A 20,319-nucleotide genomic window follows, 5' to 3' on the forward strand; every position below is an offset into this window, starting at 1 on the left:
AAAGAGTAAAAGGTTATGCAGGGCAGCTAGGTGGTCTCATAAACTTCATACGGGGCTCATTTGGTTTAAAATTAAAAGTTATAGCGCCATTTCTAAGAGTCACAAGTATTGTAGATCAACCAGCCCCCCCTCCCTCCGGCTCATCATTTCCCAAAGGAAATCAAATACAAATTTGGAAATAGCAGTTTCATTCATTGTAGTTGGAGAATACGAAAATTATGTCTTTGAGAAAGACACCCCCGTCCCCACAGCTCTCAGGGCAAGGGTTGTAAGTTATATCCCGGGGGCATATAAGTTATTTATAAAAAGGGTGGCTGTATATACTTCGAGGGGGGGGGGGGGGCTCATTGGATTGGTAATCTGAATTTCTAGTGTCCTTATTAAGGGTAAAAGTGATCCAATGGCATTGTAAGCTTGTGAGGGTTGTAAGTTATGCCCCAGGGACATTTAAGGTTTTTTGGAAGGGATGGTTGTATAGACTTTAGAAGTGGTTTATTTTCTTGAAATTGGAATTTCTAGTTTCCTTTTAAGATTTAATAGTGATTGAGATCAAGTAGCCCCCCCCCCCCACAACACTACACCACTTTTAAGTAAATGTATCTGATTGAAATTGTGCGATGGCAATTTTTGTTTAAAATAGTCCTAAAAACATATAACAATGCTTCCAAGGTTTACCCAACCCCTCAGAGCCCTGTGGCAAGGGCTTTAAATTATACCCTGGGGGCATATAAGGGTTTTATGGAGTGGAAGGTCGCATTAAATTTAGATGGGTCTCATTGGACCCATTAAGACCCATTGGACCCATTTACATTAAATTTTTAAAGTAAAGTGCCCTTTCTATGAGTCAAACTGAATTGAGAGCCCCCCCCCCGAAAATCATTTCCCATAACAAACATCCAAACGAAGCTTTGATACATCAAGTTCTTTCAGCATTGTTGCAAGGTTCAGTAATTATGCGTAGCAATAGTTGTAGTACAGTAGTAGCATTAGTAGCAGTATGCAAATAGTACTTTTTTTTTTCCAACATCTCCTTCAAAACACTATGAAATTTTTAACTTAATACCATTAACCGGTCCTATAGCGTTGATGATATGTCCTCTTAACAACCTATATGGGCATAGTGTGTTTGGTTTATTTCAATACAGTTACAATATTGCCCAAAATTTTCGCCTTAATACCCTTAGGTTTATTAGAAGTAATAGTAGTACCAGTAGTTATAGTATCAGCAGTAGGAGCACACTTAATAGTATTTGTATCAGCTTTAGTAGCAGTAGTAATAGTGGCAGTAATAATAATAGTAGCAGTAGTTGTAGGAGTAGAAGCAGTAGTATTATGATGCAAATACTGTATTTTGGTTAGTTCAACTTTCCCCACATCAAGCATGTTTTAATTTCAAACATGAAACTGTTCCTATGATATTGCTGATATGCCCTTTTGGCAATCTGCATAAGGATGGCAGGTTGTCATGCGTACAACAGAAATATTTTCTGAAAATTTCCCTTCACACCTTCATAGGTTTTAAATTTTGAACTAGTGAGAAGACAGTGTGTATACATTTAATGCTGCTTCTACGGTTACTGTAGCTAACGACATTAACAGCATTAAGTTGAAACTTTTAGGAAATGTTTAGGGGGGAATTCAGTTAAACGAAAAAAAAAACTACATTCATGCAGGTATTAAAAAGGCATATAAGCAATATAGGCAGGGTTCGGACAGGTCGGGTCGTGTCAAATTATAGGCTCTGTCCTATTTATAAAGGATTTCCCGAGCCTAAATATAGGTCAAATATAGGATTTGGAAGTCTTCGGGATCAGATCGGTGGTAGATGAGGTGGGATGCCTGGTCACGTAAATTCGTCATTTCCCGAGTTTCTGCATTTTTTATTATTATGATTTTTTTTTAATCAGGTACACATACTGTGCCAACGATTGTACCAAGGTAAAACACCTAGAATCACTCTTGCTGCTTCTTTGGCATCAATTTCGATATGAGGTCAGTTTTTCTCTTTGCAAGAGACTGCTCCATTCTCGCAGATTCCGCCATCTGATCTCTTTCACTTGTTCTGGACTCCACAGTACCTTCGAGCAAAGAAAAAGATAGGGCTATCTCTATGGAACTCTTGGACCCGGCTGCGTTCTTCATTCTATCGGTCACTTCTTAAAGTAGAGTATCTGCTACTGTTCTCTTTTCTCTGATGCTCTAAGTTTTTCTTTTCGCTTTCCAGGTCTTCAATTTCTTTCTTTTTGTCGTGGGCCTCCTGCAACTTCTACTTGTTGTCCTCTTCAAAAGCTCCTTTCTCCTTCTCGGATAGCTCTTCTTTTTTCTTTTCATGCGGATATTGTTGATACCGAGACCGTGCAGAACGTGCAAGTCAACAGTTCTTTTGTAATAACAAACCGTTCTGGTTTTCCTCCATAAAGTCTCAATGTGTCATATATCACGAGTCTCGCATCCAGAATGCGTTCAGACATTAATGCCTGGTCTTCACCGAGAATCCTACCAGAACGCAAGAACCCACGCCCAACATCTGCGCTGCCAGGCGATAACGTCAGCATTGCTTTGATAAGCTTGTCAAGTTGCGGGTACTTACTGTCCCCGTGCTCATTCACCAGTCCAAAGTAATGGCTCCAAAAAATGATCGATCCGAGTAATGTCCTCACGGGGTCCATTTTCCGTTCGCAAAAGCAGCCACTCAGCCTGGGCGACGTCTGAGCTTGCTCCAATCGCAATCTCGCGTGCCACAGCCGCTATGTCTGCAATGCTTCTTGAATCCTTCATGTTAATCGGACTCAAAAAGCGTAAAGCCTCCAGAAAACCATCCTTTTCCAGAGGACATTTGTTCAAAATATGGCGAATGCCCGCAATAAGATGTTTTCGCACATTGACATAGAAAATGGCCTTGTCTTTCAGTGTTGCTTTCTCACGGAAAGCTCGTTCCACATTTTCTGAAACTATGGGCTTTTCTGCAAATTTTTCAGCAAGGTTCAACATTTCTGGTGAGAAATTTTCAATCTCCGTCACGAAATCTGGATTTAAGACCCGTCCGCAAAGCGTCACAACTAGTCTTTGATCTCTGAATTCAGCACATAAATGAGAGGCTCCTCTTTCTGGAACAGTTGGGTGAAACTCATGAACAGTTCTGCTGAGGCTAGAACAAATTCGAGTTGGGCCTTCATCGTCGCACTTCTGATATAAGCCACAATCTTCAGAAATTTGGGAGTGGACAGAAGTTTCTTCAGTTTTTTCTCTCTCGGCATGAAGTTCAGGAAGTACTCTAAAATTGCCGGCAACTGCTGCATGATTCTAGCAAGGGCACATCCGATTGTCAGCCAGCGGCTTAGGACATGCTATATGAAAGCATTCTCTGGCACTCTTACTTTCTTTTGGCACTTTCAATAGTCTTCACAACGCGAAGGCCAGCCGTCAAAAAATAAATGCACAAGAATAACAAAGTCGGAACTTTCTTCTCCGAACACCTGAAGACCTTTCAAGAAAGCGTTATGGATTATATGGATGTTTCAAGTACCAATATTCAACATTCCCTTTCCCATCACTTTTTTTGCATTGAGATTGTTCCAAACGCTTTTGATGACGTTTGGTCCATCACTTCCAAGCATGATCAGTTTTTCAAGTGGGAGCTGATTCTACTCAATGGCTGACATAATCTTCTTACACAGATCATCACTTGTCGTGTGGCCCATAAAACTTGTGCATAAAAGTCTGCTCTGGATTTCGTTTCCATATGAGGACCAATATTGAACACGTATCTGTAACTCTTTCATACCAGCGTTGTTGGTTGTCTTTTCATATTCTAGTACAAGATATGACTGAATGTCCTTCACAAGCATTTAAGCTGCTTACAGTAAAGATGCAGCGCATCGGTGATCAGATACATGAGTTTCTTCGCACATAGGGGCATTTCGTCGGAGATCTTACCGGGGAACATCGCATGGAAGGTTGCGACAATATGGTCTGAAGAGTTAGCAGACACGGAACTCTGTACCATCTGAAGTGCCCATATTAACTCAGCACAAAGGTCTTATCGTTATATGGTATACCAGAAAAATACATTAAAGTGATTTGCGCTATGTACGAGAATAATACTGCTGCGGTTAAGGTAGGAAATGAGGTTAGCAACTGGTTTTGTATTAAATCAGGAGTTAAGCAGGGTTGTGTTCTATCCCCCTTTATATGGATCATTTTGATGGACTTCGTCTTAAGGAGCACAGGAAAGGCAATTGGAGACCATGGAATCAAATGGGGAGGAAGAACGCTCCTGGACTTAGATTATGCTGATGATTTAAGCATATTAGATGAAAGTGTGAGCAAAATGAATGAATTTTTTAGAGGTTTTTACGAGTTCAGGGCGCTAAAATAGGCTTGAAAATTAATGTTAAGAAGACTAAGTTACTAAGGTTAGGAATAAGTGAAGATGAGCAGTTGACCTTAGGTAACGAAAAGATTGATCAGGTTGGGAGCTTCAGTTACCTTGGTAGTATTATTAGTAAAGATGGTGGGAGCAGTGAAGATGTTAAAAGTAGAATAGCTAAAGCTCAGGGTGTTTTTTCACAGTTAAAAAAAAGTTTGGAAGAATAGAAAGATAAGCCTACAAACCAAGATTAGAATATTGGAAGCTACAGTGATGACAGTGGTGAAATATGGCTCTGAAGCATGGACACTCCGAAAAGCAGATGAAAAATTTACTAGATGTTTTCCAGAGAAATTGCCTACGGATTATTCTGGGTACCCGGCTGACTGACCGTATTTCAAACAGTAGGTTGTACGAAAAGTGTGGTTCAATCCCGCTTTCTGGGGCTATAATGAAAGAAAGGTTGAGATGGCTAGGCCACGTTCTATGGATGAAGGATGACAGATTACCGAAGATTGTCCTTTTTGGGCCAACCGTCTGGGGCTACACGGAAAGCAGGTCGTCCTTGTCTGGGTTGGGAGGATGTCATAAATAAGGATTTAAAGGAAATGGGAACTTCCTGGGAGGGGTGTAAAGAGGGAGGCTTTAAATAGATTAGGTTGGAGGAGGAGCGTGCGTAGCTGTGTTGGCCTCAGGCGGCTTGGTGCTGCAGTGAGTTATTAGTAGTAGTAGTAGTAGTTTATAAGCGGCATCACGCTCACAAAACATGCTTGTACCAACTAACGGTTTATCCTTGGTTGTTTCATTCAACTCGAGATTGTCCATTCAGGTGAAGCTACAGTGAATGTAGTCAAGCAGTAACTGCGGCTTTGTGTTCTGCAGATTACACATGTTGGTATACCCCTGAGCAACCCCAGCTGTGCAACCAAGCATCCCCTACAAAATAGCATCCCAAGATTAAAAGACCATAAAAAGAAAAAATATAGATATGTCCAAAACTGGGCCGTATTTGCATCAGCCTTTAAAATAGCGTTCAGGCAGGAAACGCATAAGTCGCAAGAACTCCAGTCTCATTAAGCAGATACTGCTAGCCTGTATACTGATCTTTGTTCATTTCGGACAGGCCCAACATCACAAAAAACAAAACATAGGCTACTAAGTCAGAACAACAGCATAGCCTAGGCAGAATCAGCTTACTAAGCCCAGTACAAAACATTAGTTAAGTTCAAACAGCTCAACAGTTGTAATTAATTATCGATCTACACCGAAAGACTGCTCAGTCTACAACAGAGTCAAAAGCAAAAAGAAAATCACATCTTGACTTACTTAAAGATAAGTGAAAATTGCAAATCATGAGCAATGTTCTTAGTGGTCTTCAGCCGAAAATATAGGAATAATAGGATTTTGGCCAAAATATAGGCATTCTATAAAAGTGCATTAGAATATAGGAATTTATTGGAATTTATAGGCAAAAACCGAACGCTGTATAGGGCATATGAGGACATAGGCAGCGATGCTCTTTCATAGCTACTAATATCATTAATATTTTAAAGGAGGTAATTTGATGGAAAATCAAAAGTTCTAGTGCCCTCTTAAGAGTCAAAAGTGATTTAAGGGCAATCAGCGCTCCTCTTTAGCTGATAATTTTCTAGACACTTCCAATCAAAATTTTAAGACAGCCATTTTTTTTCTTTCTAGCTGAACGGTCTACAAACTATATCTCTAGGATAACTGGGTAGGTCAGCCCCCAAAGTTATGTAATTTTTGAAAAACCGGAATTCTTAACGAAAAACTATTATTTTCTTTTTCCCTGAAAAGGACTATGCCAATACAAAACAAACAGAAATTAATAAAAAAGAAACTTTTTTTTCCACAAGATAAATTTTTCAAAAAAAGTAAAGAACTCCATTAAATCAAAAATGAGCAAAACAGAATCTAATATTCTACCAAGCATACAACTAACACAAATTAGCATCAATGAATGAAACTCAAAACTAACAGAACTTGCAATCAATAACCAATTCAAACTCAAAAGGAGTGGAAATTACCATGGGTAGGGTTCGAAACCCCTATGCTTTCTAAAAGCAAGAATATAATTTGCACTTTACTGAAAAAATTCTTTTTAACATTTTCACTTTTATAACTTAAAGAAATTAAATATTAATAAGATTTTAATAAATAAATTTCAGCATATGTATATTAAACTGACAATGCACATTCATTTGAATTTTTTTATTAAAGTGCAAACTATATTTTGGCTTTGAGAAAGCATAGGGGTTTTAAACCTTACCCATGTTAATTTCTGCTCATTTTGAGTTTGACTCGGTTATTTATTGTAATTTCTGTTCGTTTTGCGTTTCATTTATTAATTTCATTTACTCATTTATTGAATTTTTTTTAGTTCTATTTTACCACATTTAATAAAATAACAAAAATGCAAAAAATGCACCTGGCTGACCATCTTCACCACGCTTCGAGATACCAGCAAAATAGACGGTCCCATTTTCAACCAGTGCAAGAACATGGGACCCTTCGTGGCCAATTGAAATTTGGTCCAAATTCTCACAGGGAAAAGAAGTCCATGAGGATAATTCGTTTTGTGGACCAAGAGATGTTGGCAAATGATGTAGACCCAGGGACGCAGCCTTTCCAGTAAAAAATGCCTAAAATTTATTAGATAGAAGGAATAAAACGATGACAAAAAAAAATTCATTCAACAAAAACAAATACAAAGGGAAAGGTGACTAATCCCTATTGTATTTATTCAACTTCATTTATTAGCAGTTTAGAAACAAAAGAAATAGGAATTCTGAAAAGAATTTAAGAAAATTGGATAATTGGAAATTGAACAAGATAGGGCAAAAATAGACAGAATCTTCGAATAAACCTTATCATGCTCATTCCTGCGACTAACTTAAAACCAGAACAATTAATGCACTGGATTGATTGCCTTAGCTTCCCTGTTTTCTTTAACAAGAATAATTGCAGTTGCGTATTTCAAATGGCTCTTTTTGGTTGTCGGGTATACAGAGCACAAGGCTCTTGATATAAGTTTTCGGAATTAAACCCACCTAGGAATAAACTGTTTTTTGATAAAAGTATAGCTTTTAAGCATAATTTATGAAATTTTTAATATTATAAAGCATATCTGTCCGGATAAAAAGCAAGAGGTATCAGTCAAGTTTGAGATATACCATCCAATAAACGTGAACATAACTGAAGCCCAGAAAACAGCAGATTGATAATATCCATTAGGATCATAACCTAAATGAAATTAAAACGAGCAAAACTTTAAATTAAGATAGTGAAAAGCTGAAAAATACATAACTATATACGAATAAAAACCATAACCCAAGCACTTTATCAGCAACACAGAATAGAATGTTTGATTTATTAAATGGGACTCCCTTAATGTTTTTCTTTGTATTTTTTACCTTTTTTTCATCTTTTTATATTATTTTCAAGCATGTGTTGTCTTTTTAGTTTTTTTTGTTAATAAAATTTTCCAAATATGTAGCTAAAATATTCGGACTTTTGCTAGCATTTATGTTTCTTTTCATTATCTTAATTACAAATCTTATTCGTTACTATGTTTTCGTTGCATTTTAATAATAAGTGGAAAGGCATTTTGTCTAAGAAGAAAATTATCCACTAAGATTTTTATAATAATGGGCACCATAGTTACAACTCGACTCTTTTGTCTAGACAACCTTTTCTTCTTTATTTATTTTTGTTGTATTTATAACAAGCTTTGTAGTGAATCCCGGTTTTTAATTTTCTAAAGAGCAGGCAGGTTTCTGAAACTGAAACCTTAATGGAAAATATTGAAAAACTTGAAACTTTGGCAATCAAAAACAAACAAAAACTTTCTGAAAAAGAGGTTTTTCAAAGAAAAGTGAAGAGCCATATTAAACTTAAAACCAGCAGAAACAGATTCGTATAATAATTCAAACTCTAAACGACCGGATATTACAATTAAAAACGAATATTACTTTTCCTTTCTTTCTTCTCTTTTTTTTCTGGAAAAACTACTTTTTCAAAAAGTTTTTCTTTTTTTAATTTATATAATAAAGGTAGCCTCGCATACTTTCTGCATATCTACGCCCTCATGCTTCATCTTTTTACACTGTTCGAAAATATAACACTTAATAATTACTAAATATACTCTTTAATCTTACCTTTCCTGACCCAGTCAATAAAATTTTGAAATCTTTTCCAGCAAAAACTCCTTTTATTTCTTCTCCACTTCCGTCATATATTTTTCTGATCTCTCTAGCTTCTCCTGAGGATTTATCCTGAACTAATCCAGTGCATGCATAGACAATCTTACGGGATAGATTCAAGTACTTTTCATCGCCTAGACATATACCCTCTTCACTGAGTTGATAGCTATGGAGGAGAAACGAATCCTAAAAAATAAAGTACATTAAAAGTTACACAATAATAAAAACGAGTAGGCTAACTGAAACGCAGTGCACCGTATTTAAAGGCAAGATGACAAAATAAAAAGACAAATGTAATTAAAAATCAACAGATAAAAACATCAATTTCCTTCAGACCCTTGTTTGAAGCAATTCACTCTCATCTGTAATATTGAGACAAATGAGAAAAATAGTAAATTTATTTGTGCACTTCATTTAGCTCATATTTTCGCTGGGACCCATTTGTCTAAACCTCCCATTAAAAGCATTGCCATAAATCGAAGATTCTCACTCTTGGGGAGGGTCACAGGACTTTCGTTCCGTTTTTTTTTATGCTAGTTCTTAAACTTTAATTGGTACATTCTCCGGAAAAAAAAAAGACTAAATCTATTTTGAGCTCATTGTGGTTTTCATTGTTGTTAAATAAAGAAGATCAATAATTTTCAAATGAAAGCAAAGAGCAACGCTCAAGCATAAAATCAGCAAAAATTACCCTATATGTGAGAGAAACGCCATCCCCTTAAGCCTCCCAATCTTCACACTAAAGTTTTAAGATATTAATAGGTAGTAATTAAACTCACAATAAACCATAAATAAAACTTTAGCGTAAAGAGTAGATGACTTCAAATTTATACATAGGACAACCTCTTTTAGCTCGAAGTTTTGAGGTCACCCTTTACTTTCATTTGAAGCCGATTTTTTTTTTTAATTTGGTTTTAAATTAGTGCACAACAATACAACATTGCAATACATATTAGCAATGCTGCATATACGTTCAAAATAATAGTCATCTATTGTACCGATGACATATATGCTTGGGAATATGCTAAGATTTGTTTGTTTGATGAATGAGCATGGTATGGCAGTATGTTCTGTGAAAAAAAGGCTGTATAAACAGATTTTTGATAGTTCTACGGCGACTGACTATCTCAAAACGGTTTTTCGAAAGCATTTGGGACCTAGCTGGGCTAAGGTTGTTGTTAAACAGTAAAGATGGGCAGGATATCAACACATAAGAATGTCACTAGAGCTTTTAATTTACGTTCGTTTGAGTTTTTTTCCCCAATATTCTGCGACAACTTTGCTCGATACGATTATCCTTGAGGTTTGTATCAGAAAACCTATATTGTCATGAAAAAGTCGAAATTTCATCCTTTTACACACAGTAACTTGAAGCCTACAACACGTAGTTCATGAACATGTTGGGCGTAATACAGTAATTTTTCATTAAGTTAACCTGCTACTTTGGAGATGTTTTCCTCTTTTTCTAAAACTATTCGAATTTTCTAATATAAATAACTTTTATTTTTTCATCTGTCCCCCTATCAAACGAAATGAAAAATGTCACAATCCAATCCTAATCCAATAAATAAACTCAATCGCAAAAGTAACTGAGGAAGAGTATGCTTTATCCTAAAGGATTTGGAGATTCCCTAATTTGGCTATATTGAAGCCTAATAGACCCTATTTTTACCAACCGCTTATTCTAAAAGGTTTTCTTTTCATTAATAAATTAATAAATTAAATTTTTTAGCAAGGCTAACCATTTCGAAATAGATCTTTATCGAGTTTTTTCCCACAGACTAAATATAAGTCTAAAGTATTGTAATTTAATTCTTGTTCTATGGGCGCTTCTATTTAAAGTGAACCCCCCCCCCCCCCAAGAGCCAGTTGGAAAAAGAAATTTTGAAAAAAAATTCAGAAATTCGCCTTTTTGTCAATTTTTATCTTTAATGAACAAATTAACACTGTCAATTATTTTTGCCTAAAAAAACAAACAAAAACATGTAGCTACTTTAGTTTGTATTACGATATTCAATTACGTTCCACCCAAACTAGTTCTTACTACACTTTTTTTTCAATGCTGTGCTTCTTTTTAGATCACCTTTAAAGAAAAAGCACCTTTTCTTTTATCTAGAATATTAAGCTTTATCAATTTTTTAAAGACTACCCCGACTAGCGTTATCATGAACACTTGGATCAAAAAATAGATTCTCTAAGCCGGAATTTTCTAATTCTAATTTTCTAATTCTCTAAGCCAGCCAATGGTAACGCTTATTCTTCGAAAAAAAAAAATCCACAGGTTTTTCTAATGAAGATCCACCTTCTCTCAGTTAGAAAAAAAAAAAAAAAAACCTCAAATAAATAAATTAAACAACACTTACATCATATCCAGGAGAAATAACTTTTAAATTATTTTCATCGGGGAAAACTGAGCCATGGAAGAATTCACTTGGAATGTTACAGGAGCTAATCGTCGTCAAATCGTCAGGATTCAAAACTAAGAGCTCCGGATATTCTTTTTCGTGTATAAGATACACAATAAAATCCTAAAACAAATAAAATATTCAGTTTACGTCCACTTCGTGTGTTTCAGATTTACTAAGAATTTGTCTATTTTCCACTATCTGCTGTAGATCTTTGAGTGCCACATGTGCCACACGGCCCTACCACGCATGGCAAAATTCACCATTTTTTTACACACTTTAGCCAATATTGGCACGCGAAATCTGGTGTACATGATTTTTGAAAGTGAACAATCCCTCGAGATTTATGACATTATATAATTCAACTTTGTATAAATTCATGCCCTAAGCGAAAAGATTTCAAAAAATTAAAATATAACTAGGATAAATCCTAACTTCATTCGAAGAAACACCCTTAGACTCTGTTTCACGATGCACTGGAGCAACAGAAAAGGGTGCTGTGTGTCCCCGGGAATGTACCTCTTTTTTATGGCTCAACTCTGTCACTAAATGTTTCTAAAATGTTACAGAGTAGTGACGAAGATGCTTGATAAAGGCCAGTGAACTGCTAATATTCAATATCACAGTAATAATCAATGAACGTTAAAAAGAAGAAAAGAAACTGACAGGCTATCCTTTGTAAAACGTGACCTAACAATCTTATCCTTCCTTTCAGTATTAACCTCCGCAGTCAGATTTGAACACATTTTTCATGATGTCCTGGTTTAAATCAGTCACTTAAATTAGTGCCTAAGAATTTCCTTACACGATTCCTCTGGAAATTAACTTTGTTCGATACATATTTTCCCAATTGTCTAAGCAACCAGATTCCAGAATCATTCTTAAAAATTGCCATTATAGTATCGTCTAGTATCTTAATTTTGGCTCTAAGACTTATCTGCAATAATAGATTTGATAACTAATGTTAGGAAGACTAAGTCACTTAGACTTGGAATAAATGGGGGTAAAGTTGTGATACTAGGTAACAAGAAAACCGATCAAGTGAATATCTTCAATCCCCTGGATAGTTATATTAGCAAAAATCAAAAGAAAAATTATTAGCAAAAAAAGGTCAAGATATAAAAAGCAGAATAACCAAGGCAAAAGGGGTTTTTCGGTACATTAAATAAAAATTGGAAAAACAGGAAAATAAGTGGGCAAACTATGATTAGAATATTGAAAACCACGGTCACGACAGTGATCAAGTGTAGCTCGGGCTCACAGGCGCTTCGAAAGCTAAAAAAGATTTTTTATGTGTTTTATAAATAAATAGTCTAAGGAGAGCTTTAGCCGCTCGTTTTACTGACCGTAATTGGACAGTAAGCAGTTTCTTACTCGTCCTTATAATGCAGTTACCCTGCTTCACATACTATTTGTGTCCCCCTTTTGGGAGATTTTGATTGTCCATAATAAGAGAGATATCAGGACAGTATTTTTTAAGTATGCAAGGTAGTATTGGCCATGCATATGTTACGAAAAAAAGCAAGTCGTCCCTGGATGGCATGGGAAGAGGTCTCAAGAAAGGATATTGGAGCTAAATGGGACGGGTAAAGAGTGAAGCTTTGAAACAATTGGGATAAAGGAAGAGCATGCTCAGCTGAGTTGGCTACGTTTTGCAGTCAATTGTTATTTGTAGCAACAATGGCACTAGTAAGACTCATCTTTCAATTTTTGTTTTAAACTTTTTTCAACTACGAAAAAAAAAACCTTTAGAACATTAGCCTTCCTGGATATATGAAAATAAGTAAAGCTGCCATTTACTCGATTCTTTCATTGCTTAACTTCTTGTCTTCATTCTCATTTATTCCTAAAGTAAGCAAATTAGTCTAATAAAGAGTAATTTTCAAAATCATCCTGATATCCTGGATCCTCAAGCCTCCAAATACCTACTTTTCATCAGCACTATATCCTAGGTAGTTAGATCATCTGCATAATCTAAGATCTTTCCTTTAACTTTAATAAGACAGTGTTTTTCTATTGCCCTTTCTGCAGGATTGTTGCAGCAGTATCTGCTGCCTAGCAAAGAGCAAATCATAGCCCATAACTTTCTGGAAACTGTCTGGTGAGAAACATTTTCCGATGGACACTGATTCAGGAATAATAATTACTATTCAGATTTAGCGCAGTAGTAACTTGTAATTATTGAAGCAAATTTTGAGAATTTTAAACGGGAGCTTAAAAACCTTCAAAGATGACATCAAATCAAAATAAAAAGTAGATCATTGAAATTACTATTATCGAAAATGCTGAACTGGACATTTAGTCCCCCCCCTCCCCCACCTTCAAAAACAGAGGAAATCGCATTTTTGCATGGGTAGTATTGATATGTCTCCTTTTCTTTCCATTTTCTTCACCAGGGGGTGATGGTGCTAAAAGAGTGGTCATGGAATACTGAGAAAGGGCTATTTTGAAAGGAAGCAGTAATATCTAGTGCCCTTTCTAAGTATGAAAAGAGATTGGGCCACAGCCATTGTGCGTTTTCTGCCGTTTTTACCAGAAAACATCAATTTTTACCAATAAGGGCCGAAAAGAGAAATATTTAAAGGAAATAGGAACTTTCTGGGAGAGTGTAAGGAGGGAAGCTTTGAATAGATTGGGATGGAGGAGAAGCATGCGTAGCTGTTGGCCTCAGGCGGCTTGGTGCAGCGGTGAGTTGTTAGTAGTAGCGGTAGTATTAATATAAATATGCTAATATTCCGAGGTAATTTGAAAGAAAATTTATGCAAACAGATTTCAAACGATTCTTTTTCATAAACATTAATACCCGAATATCTTACTCCCTAACCTCTTTTATATATATATATATATATATATATATATATATATATATATATATATATATATATATATATATATATATATATATATATATATATACAAACTCTTCTTAGATAAGCCACACTTCATCTTCAAAGGTTATTTTTCTTTAGCTTTTGTTACTGAAATTGGAAAGCAAAGTTTATTCTCTCAAGGATTAAAAGGGATTGTTGCTCCTCAGCGAAAAATCAAAATATAAAAAAGATTAGTCACTGTTTCTTAAGCTGTTTCCAATAAAAGAGTACTTGGTGAGATGAATTAGCGAAGAGTGACGTACCTCCCAAGTGTTATTATTTTGATTATTGTTTTCTGGCCACACTATGGAAAGGTAATAGAAAATTTAAGAAGAGGCTTATTCGATCATAAATCAGAACTCCTGCTGTAATTTTAAAAGGCCAGAACCAACCAGAGGGCAACACGACACGCCTTTAAAAACCAACGCGTTCCCAAGCAATCCCATTTAGTAGAGAGTATCCGTTAAAAATCTGGAGATATCTGTTTTTACCACAACGGACAAAGATCCATGAAATGTGCCTCTGGGGACCAACTGACAACGTGTAGTTCAAAGGCTAAGGGCACCTAATTATGCATATAGTCAATGCGTAAACTAAGATTGAATAGATTTCCTTTGATAGAAAGGTAGATATGTTACACCTTCACGTACGCTTCATTCCCCGCCCTCCTTTGAACAACAAGACGAGAGCTCCGGTCCAATCCTCTCTGGCCAATATTGTTCTATTTCCCATCCTCTTTGATCCTCTTTCCCATCCTCTTTGAAGCTCTATTTCCCATCCTCTTTGATCAGTGGTATGTAAACGCCTTCGCCAAAACCCAGAAAGGACTAATAAAACTTATTTGGAAAAATCAAGGTTAAGAGAGGCGGAAGCCTCTTCAAATAAAATAGGATTTTTGTCTCTTTTAAATTTTAATGTCACCCTTAGCATCTATTTGAGAAAAAAAATTTTTGCATCTGATTTCTGTTAAGTTCTTCATATCATGTTAAAACCTATCGTAAAATTTGTAAACATTAGGGGAAATTGCACCTACCGCAAGTCCCGCTCTTTACGCTAAAGTTTCAACTTATGTATATTAACTCGCCGAGAATAACGGATCATTAAAGATTTTCCTGAAATTACACGGTATATACAACACACTTACTCACACATAACCGTATTTGGGTGCCTTGTTTATCCCGGTTCGTTAATTTTTAGAGTGGACAGCAATAGTTTCGATAAATTTTCAATCACAATTGTCAGATTTCTGAAATTTTAGCTGAGATACTTGGTTATATTTCTCAAATAACGATATTTATCGTTACTGTACGAAAGAAGGGAGGAGAAAATTATGAGTTGGTGGTTGAAATTGCTGTAATTGAACTTGGTCAGAATTAATTGAACTTGGATGTCATATTTTCCAAAGTCAGCGGATTATTCTGTCCGAATAATTAGGATGAATTTGATGGATCACGGTGTTCAAATTTTTTGACACTCTTCATGTGGTAGCCCATTATATTGTACAAATGACTGTATTTCATTAAACTGTTTAAACTAACCAGTAAGTTTGAAGGTGGGAGAGGTGATGATTGAATTTTGTATTTGACAAGCTAAGTGCCCCAGAAGAGACAATGTCTTTACGACAAAAAAAATGTTATCTGATATAACATACATTCTTAACTACAAATATAAAACCTGAATTGTCAAAAGAATTATGAAAATATACCTTAGTTGCTAAGATTTTGCCTCGAGGAAGATTCGTTTTTGAAGCCTTCACAGCGTTGCGAACTGAACAACCCAAACCAGTACCAATCTTAAAAATGGAAGAGTTTACCGAAACATAAACGTAGTCCTCTTTGACAGCTAAACTATAATTCTTAATAGATCCAGAATGCAAACCTTCATCAATAGTTAGGCTGAATCTTTCACAAAATAATGATTTTGGGATTCCATTAGACACCCACTCAAAATTGGCCGGTTGCAAACGTTGGTAAGCTGAAGATTGAAGAGCCCTAAGTATTTCTGGAACCTGAAAAAAATGCAACTAAAAGAGAAATGAACAAACATAAACATCAAAAGCATCATAAAATTTCTCACGACGCAGAAGTATATTTATAGAGCAAACAACCGTTGGGTTCTAATCCAAAAGGGCAAGAGCCTTAAACCCTCTAAACCCTAGAAAATATCGATTTTTACCAAGTCTGGACTCGTACAAAAGTAGTCACGAATGAAAATGAAAAATATGGGTTTTCAACAAAATATTAGTTCACAAATGAAGTGTTACAGGACAAATGGCTCATTTACTAAATTTTACACTTAGTTTCAATTCCAAGACAGAATACATCCCTTCAGTTTCTCCACATCCGAAAGATATCCCCTGGTAGGATTTTACATTTTAGCTAGTTGAACAATCCACGAGAAAAAAAATTTAAAAAAATCTGATTATAGAAAAAAAACTTACTAAGAAGAAAACATTGATTATAGAAAAAAATTAAACATATCATAATAATAGCTACATTCTTAAAAAATTATTAACATCACAGAAAGATTATATACTTTAACAGGGAACATTAAAAAGAACAGAATTAACAAAAGACTAGCTTTCAAGTGAAATCTTTTTTTTTATTCTGTTTTTAACTTCTCCCCTCTTTTTGTTTCTGTTTCTTAAGTGTACTTTCTTGTCGAACATTTTTCTAGCCCTCCATAAATTCTACTTTCCTTAGAAATACCTGATATTGTACCTAGTATTTATGTGTACATTAAAAAAAGACACTTTTTAAAATGAAAGTGATACTAACGCTAAAATTTAAATGAACAAATATTATCGCGTTGTAGTAGGTGGAGGGGTTGTAACCCTCTCTTTTCAACTGAAAGTAAGGAACAATATTAATACTTAAAACGAGCAAAAAATATTAAAAATACGAGACGGGTTGCCCTCTCCTCAATACCTCACTCTTCACGCTGAAATTTTTTAGTACTTTTAAAAATACTTCATATTGTTCTAATTAAGAAACCCTTATGTTTCATGAGTCGTTCTTAAAGAATGGAGACAAAAAGTTGAGCTTTAGTGTAAAAGGAAAGGTATATAAAATATTCTACGGAATAATTTCTGTTCGTTCTAATGTTGCTCCTTACTTTCAGATGAAAAAACTTTTGTTTAATTTAATTTTTGAACGTTTTTTAAATAATGCCGGGAAGTCCGTCTCCACTCCACGTAAAATCCCAGCGGAAAGATCCTCTACACCGGTGATTCCCAACATAGGGTACAGGCCCCCCTTGGTTTTCTTTTTTTTCGGGGGGGGGGGGGTCGTGTGCAGGATGTGCACCCTTTGGCTCACTATTCTCCAGAACCTTAATTTTTTTTGAAACATTTTTTCCTGTGAATGATTTCACATTCATATGCATTCAAAGAGCAAAAAGATATGTGATAGCATTACAATGCTATCAAAAAAGCCCTAATCGAATGGCCTTTTAAGCCTCCTTCAGATTAACATGCGTAAAGTTTAGAGTAACAGAAGTTAGGGGGCGATAATAATATTAGAAATTCCTAGGTGGGACATGGCTCAGAATCGGTTGGGATCCACTCCTCCAGACAATTCAATCCCGGTGGAAATGTACCCTGGACAGTTACTCTTAACATCTCCACGTGCAAACCTAATTCAAGAGAAAGTAAAACAAATAAAAAGAATTTCGTATAGAACTTATGAGAAATTTCCGCGAAAAAGTGTAAAATTTTCCCTGAAAAGTTTGCCCCATTGAAACTTCTCTCCCAATAAAAAATTATCCCTGTGGTAAATCCCCCAAGCAGTAAACTCACCCCCCCCCCAACCAAAAAATGTATACATAATACTCAATATTTGAGAGTGTAATCTTTATTAAGATTCCTTGACTTTTAGGCAGTGTTTCTCTCCTTTTTCAAAAATCAGATAAATTTTCTCAGGCTCATAACCTTTGATGGGTAACACTAAACTTAATAAATCTTATAAATTTAGAATCAGCATAATAAGTTCGTTCTTTTGCTGTATTTATTGACATAAAAATTCCGCCTTTATAGTTTCGGTTACTATTGAGTCGGGTCACTCCTTACAGTTCGTTACCACGAACTGTTAAAAATTTCTACTAGTATTTTCATTAAAGCATTCCATTTAACAACGAATATAGCCCTCTGGTAATTGCAAAGATTTTGTTTACCAGTTTCCATAAAAAGAAGGGTGAACTAAAGATTTTAATTTATACAAATTTAATTTATACACTTCCTCAAGACGGCAACCAGAGACTCTTCAGGCATTGCTTTGATATCGCTTCTTGAAGGCGTAACAGTACGTGGTCGATCCACCGGCGGAATCTGCATTTGACAAAATTTGATATGGGTGGGCGGTTTCCATTTCAACTGCAGAAGCTAACTTCGCTAACCCTTTCCTATTGCCTGACCTTCAGAATATGTGAAGGTAATTATAGCAGAAAACACCCTGATCTAAAGGATTCGAAAGTAGCACAGATATCATGAATGCGTCATATATTCACGTTTCGTCTTTAAAACAACTTGATGTTTATTCCACAGCGGTTTTCCCGTGCGGAGAACATTGGCCCCAGTAGAAGAAACATGAGGTTTGATGCCATCTATGGCACAGTCCGAGAAATCCACAAGAGAGCATAGGTATTTGAAGAAGTTGACACATTGGATGGGATTTCTATCCGGCAGGACCTGCGCGTTACTAACACCCCTTGTTCTCTTCGCCTTTCTTTTATGCTGATTTATATGGAAGCCGAAAGACTTGTCCCTAGCGGATAAATCATCAGGCATAGACTGTGTCTATTCGACGGATTCACGAAGTAGGTAAACCATAGCCCAGGTTGGTTACTGACAGAGAAAGATCAATCACTATTCTTTGGTGTCCTCAATTGCGCGAAAAATCAATTTGATAACAAAGTTAAAAAGGGCAAATTCAATACAATTTCCTGATTTACTGGCAGTTCAGTATCGAAAAGTGGGCAAAGACTACTGTCAGCTCTGACTTGAGAATCCATACCTTAATATTATGTCAGGAATAGGCTAATCAACGTGCAAGACACTCCGTCCTCCCCCAGGAGGCATCATACCACCAAATCAAAAACAATGAGAAATTCAATTAAGCATTTAGGTCTCTCTTGCTGGTATTTAAATCTGTAATTCAAAATCTGTCTGAAACTGAAAAAATCTGGTAAGAGAAGCCCATCACCGATCCAAATACTCTATGGTTAGGTTTTTTCTCCACTATAACGGGCTTTGCGGAATCTGTCGAGCAGTTTAATAGCAAAGGTTTTTGCTGCTAAATCGATTAGCGAGTATCCTCTGTACTTTGTGTGCTCTTACTTATCCGTATTTTTTTAAGGTGGGATAGGAGTCGAGTTCTTCGGTTTTTTATCCGAAGGCTAAATGGCTTGATTAGCGATTAGCGAGTATCCTCTGTACTTTGTGCGCTCTTACTTATCCGTATATTTTAAAGGTGGGATAACAATAGACCACCTTCTGTCTAGTAATACATACTCTTTTCAAAATTTCGCATATACTTTGGTGAAGCTCCTGGATGGTTGGCAGGGGAAGAACTTGATTGGTCTTGACACGGATGATCTGTAGATAGATATGTAGATAAGAAAAACATACGAATATAGAAGTTCGTTACGTAAGTTACGTATATTTTTTACTAATGAAAACGTTCGTAAAAAATTAAAAGTTTTAGTTGCCTTTTTAAGTAATCAAAAAATTGGAGGGCAACTAGGCCTCCTCCCTCGCTCCTTTTTTCTCAAAATCTTCCGGTTAAAACTATGAGAAAGCCAATTAGCCAGAAACAAATTAATATGCAAATTTCGTTTTAATTATTTATGTGCGGAGAGCCAAGATCAAAACATGCATTAATTCAAAAACGCCCTGAAAATAAATATAAAAAACACGTTTTTTTTTAAATGAAAGTAAGGAGCGAAATTAAAACTTAAAACGAACAGAAGTTACTCTGTATATGAAAGGAGCTTTTCCTCCTCAACGCGCCGCTTTTTACACTAAATTTTTTACTGTTTTAAAAAGTAGAGTCAAGAGAAAGAGTTAAACTTCAGCGTAAAGAGCAAGGCGTTGAGGAGAAAAAGCCCTTTTCATATACCGAGTAATTTCTGTTCGTTTTAAGTTTTAATATCGCTCCTTACTTCCATTTTAAAAAAAACTTGTTTTTTTATTTAATAGTTAATATAATCCATTGTTCGACAGGCCTCTTCCACCTCACCGAAGTTCCCTAAAGTTCCCCAGTGTGTGGGCAAATGTTCGAGCATTGCTACCCTTTTGGTAATACTGCCTTTTCTTAAACTATTCCATTTTGAAATAAGTTTACTCTACACAAATATATATATATATATATATATATATATATATATATATATATATATATATATATATATATATATATATATATAATAGAGAAATCACCAATGCAACAGCACAAACA

At 35.7% G+C, this 20,319-nt stretch overlaps 1 protein-coding gene across 1 annotated transcript in view; it reads right to left on the minus strand.

Moving 5' to 3' along the window:
- The window catches only part of LOC136040940 (E3 ubiquitin-protein ligase MYCBP2-like), a gene marked incomplete in the record, with an annotated part of 337,503 nt that overhangs the window by 276,866 nt on the left and 40,318 nt on the right, over positions 1–20,319 (minus strand). Inside the window, 4 exon segments of the mRNA XM_065725378.1 lie at positions 6,819–7,032; positions 8,548–8,778; positions 10,956–11,120; positions 15,573–15,875. Of these exon segments, the coding sequence (XP_065581450.1) occupies positions 6,819–7,032; positions 8,548–8,778; positions 10,956–11,120; positions 15,573–15,875 (913 nt within the window).

The sequence above is a fragment of the Artemia franciscana genome, chromosome 2 (genome assembly GCF_032884065.1).
Source record: "Artemia franciscana chromosome 2, ASM3288406v1, whole genome shotgun sequence".
Taxonomy (NCBI): domain Eukaryota; kingdom Metazoa; phylum Arthropoda; class Branchiopoda; order Anostraca; family Artemiidae; genus Artemia; species Artemia franciscana.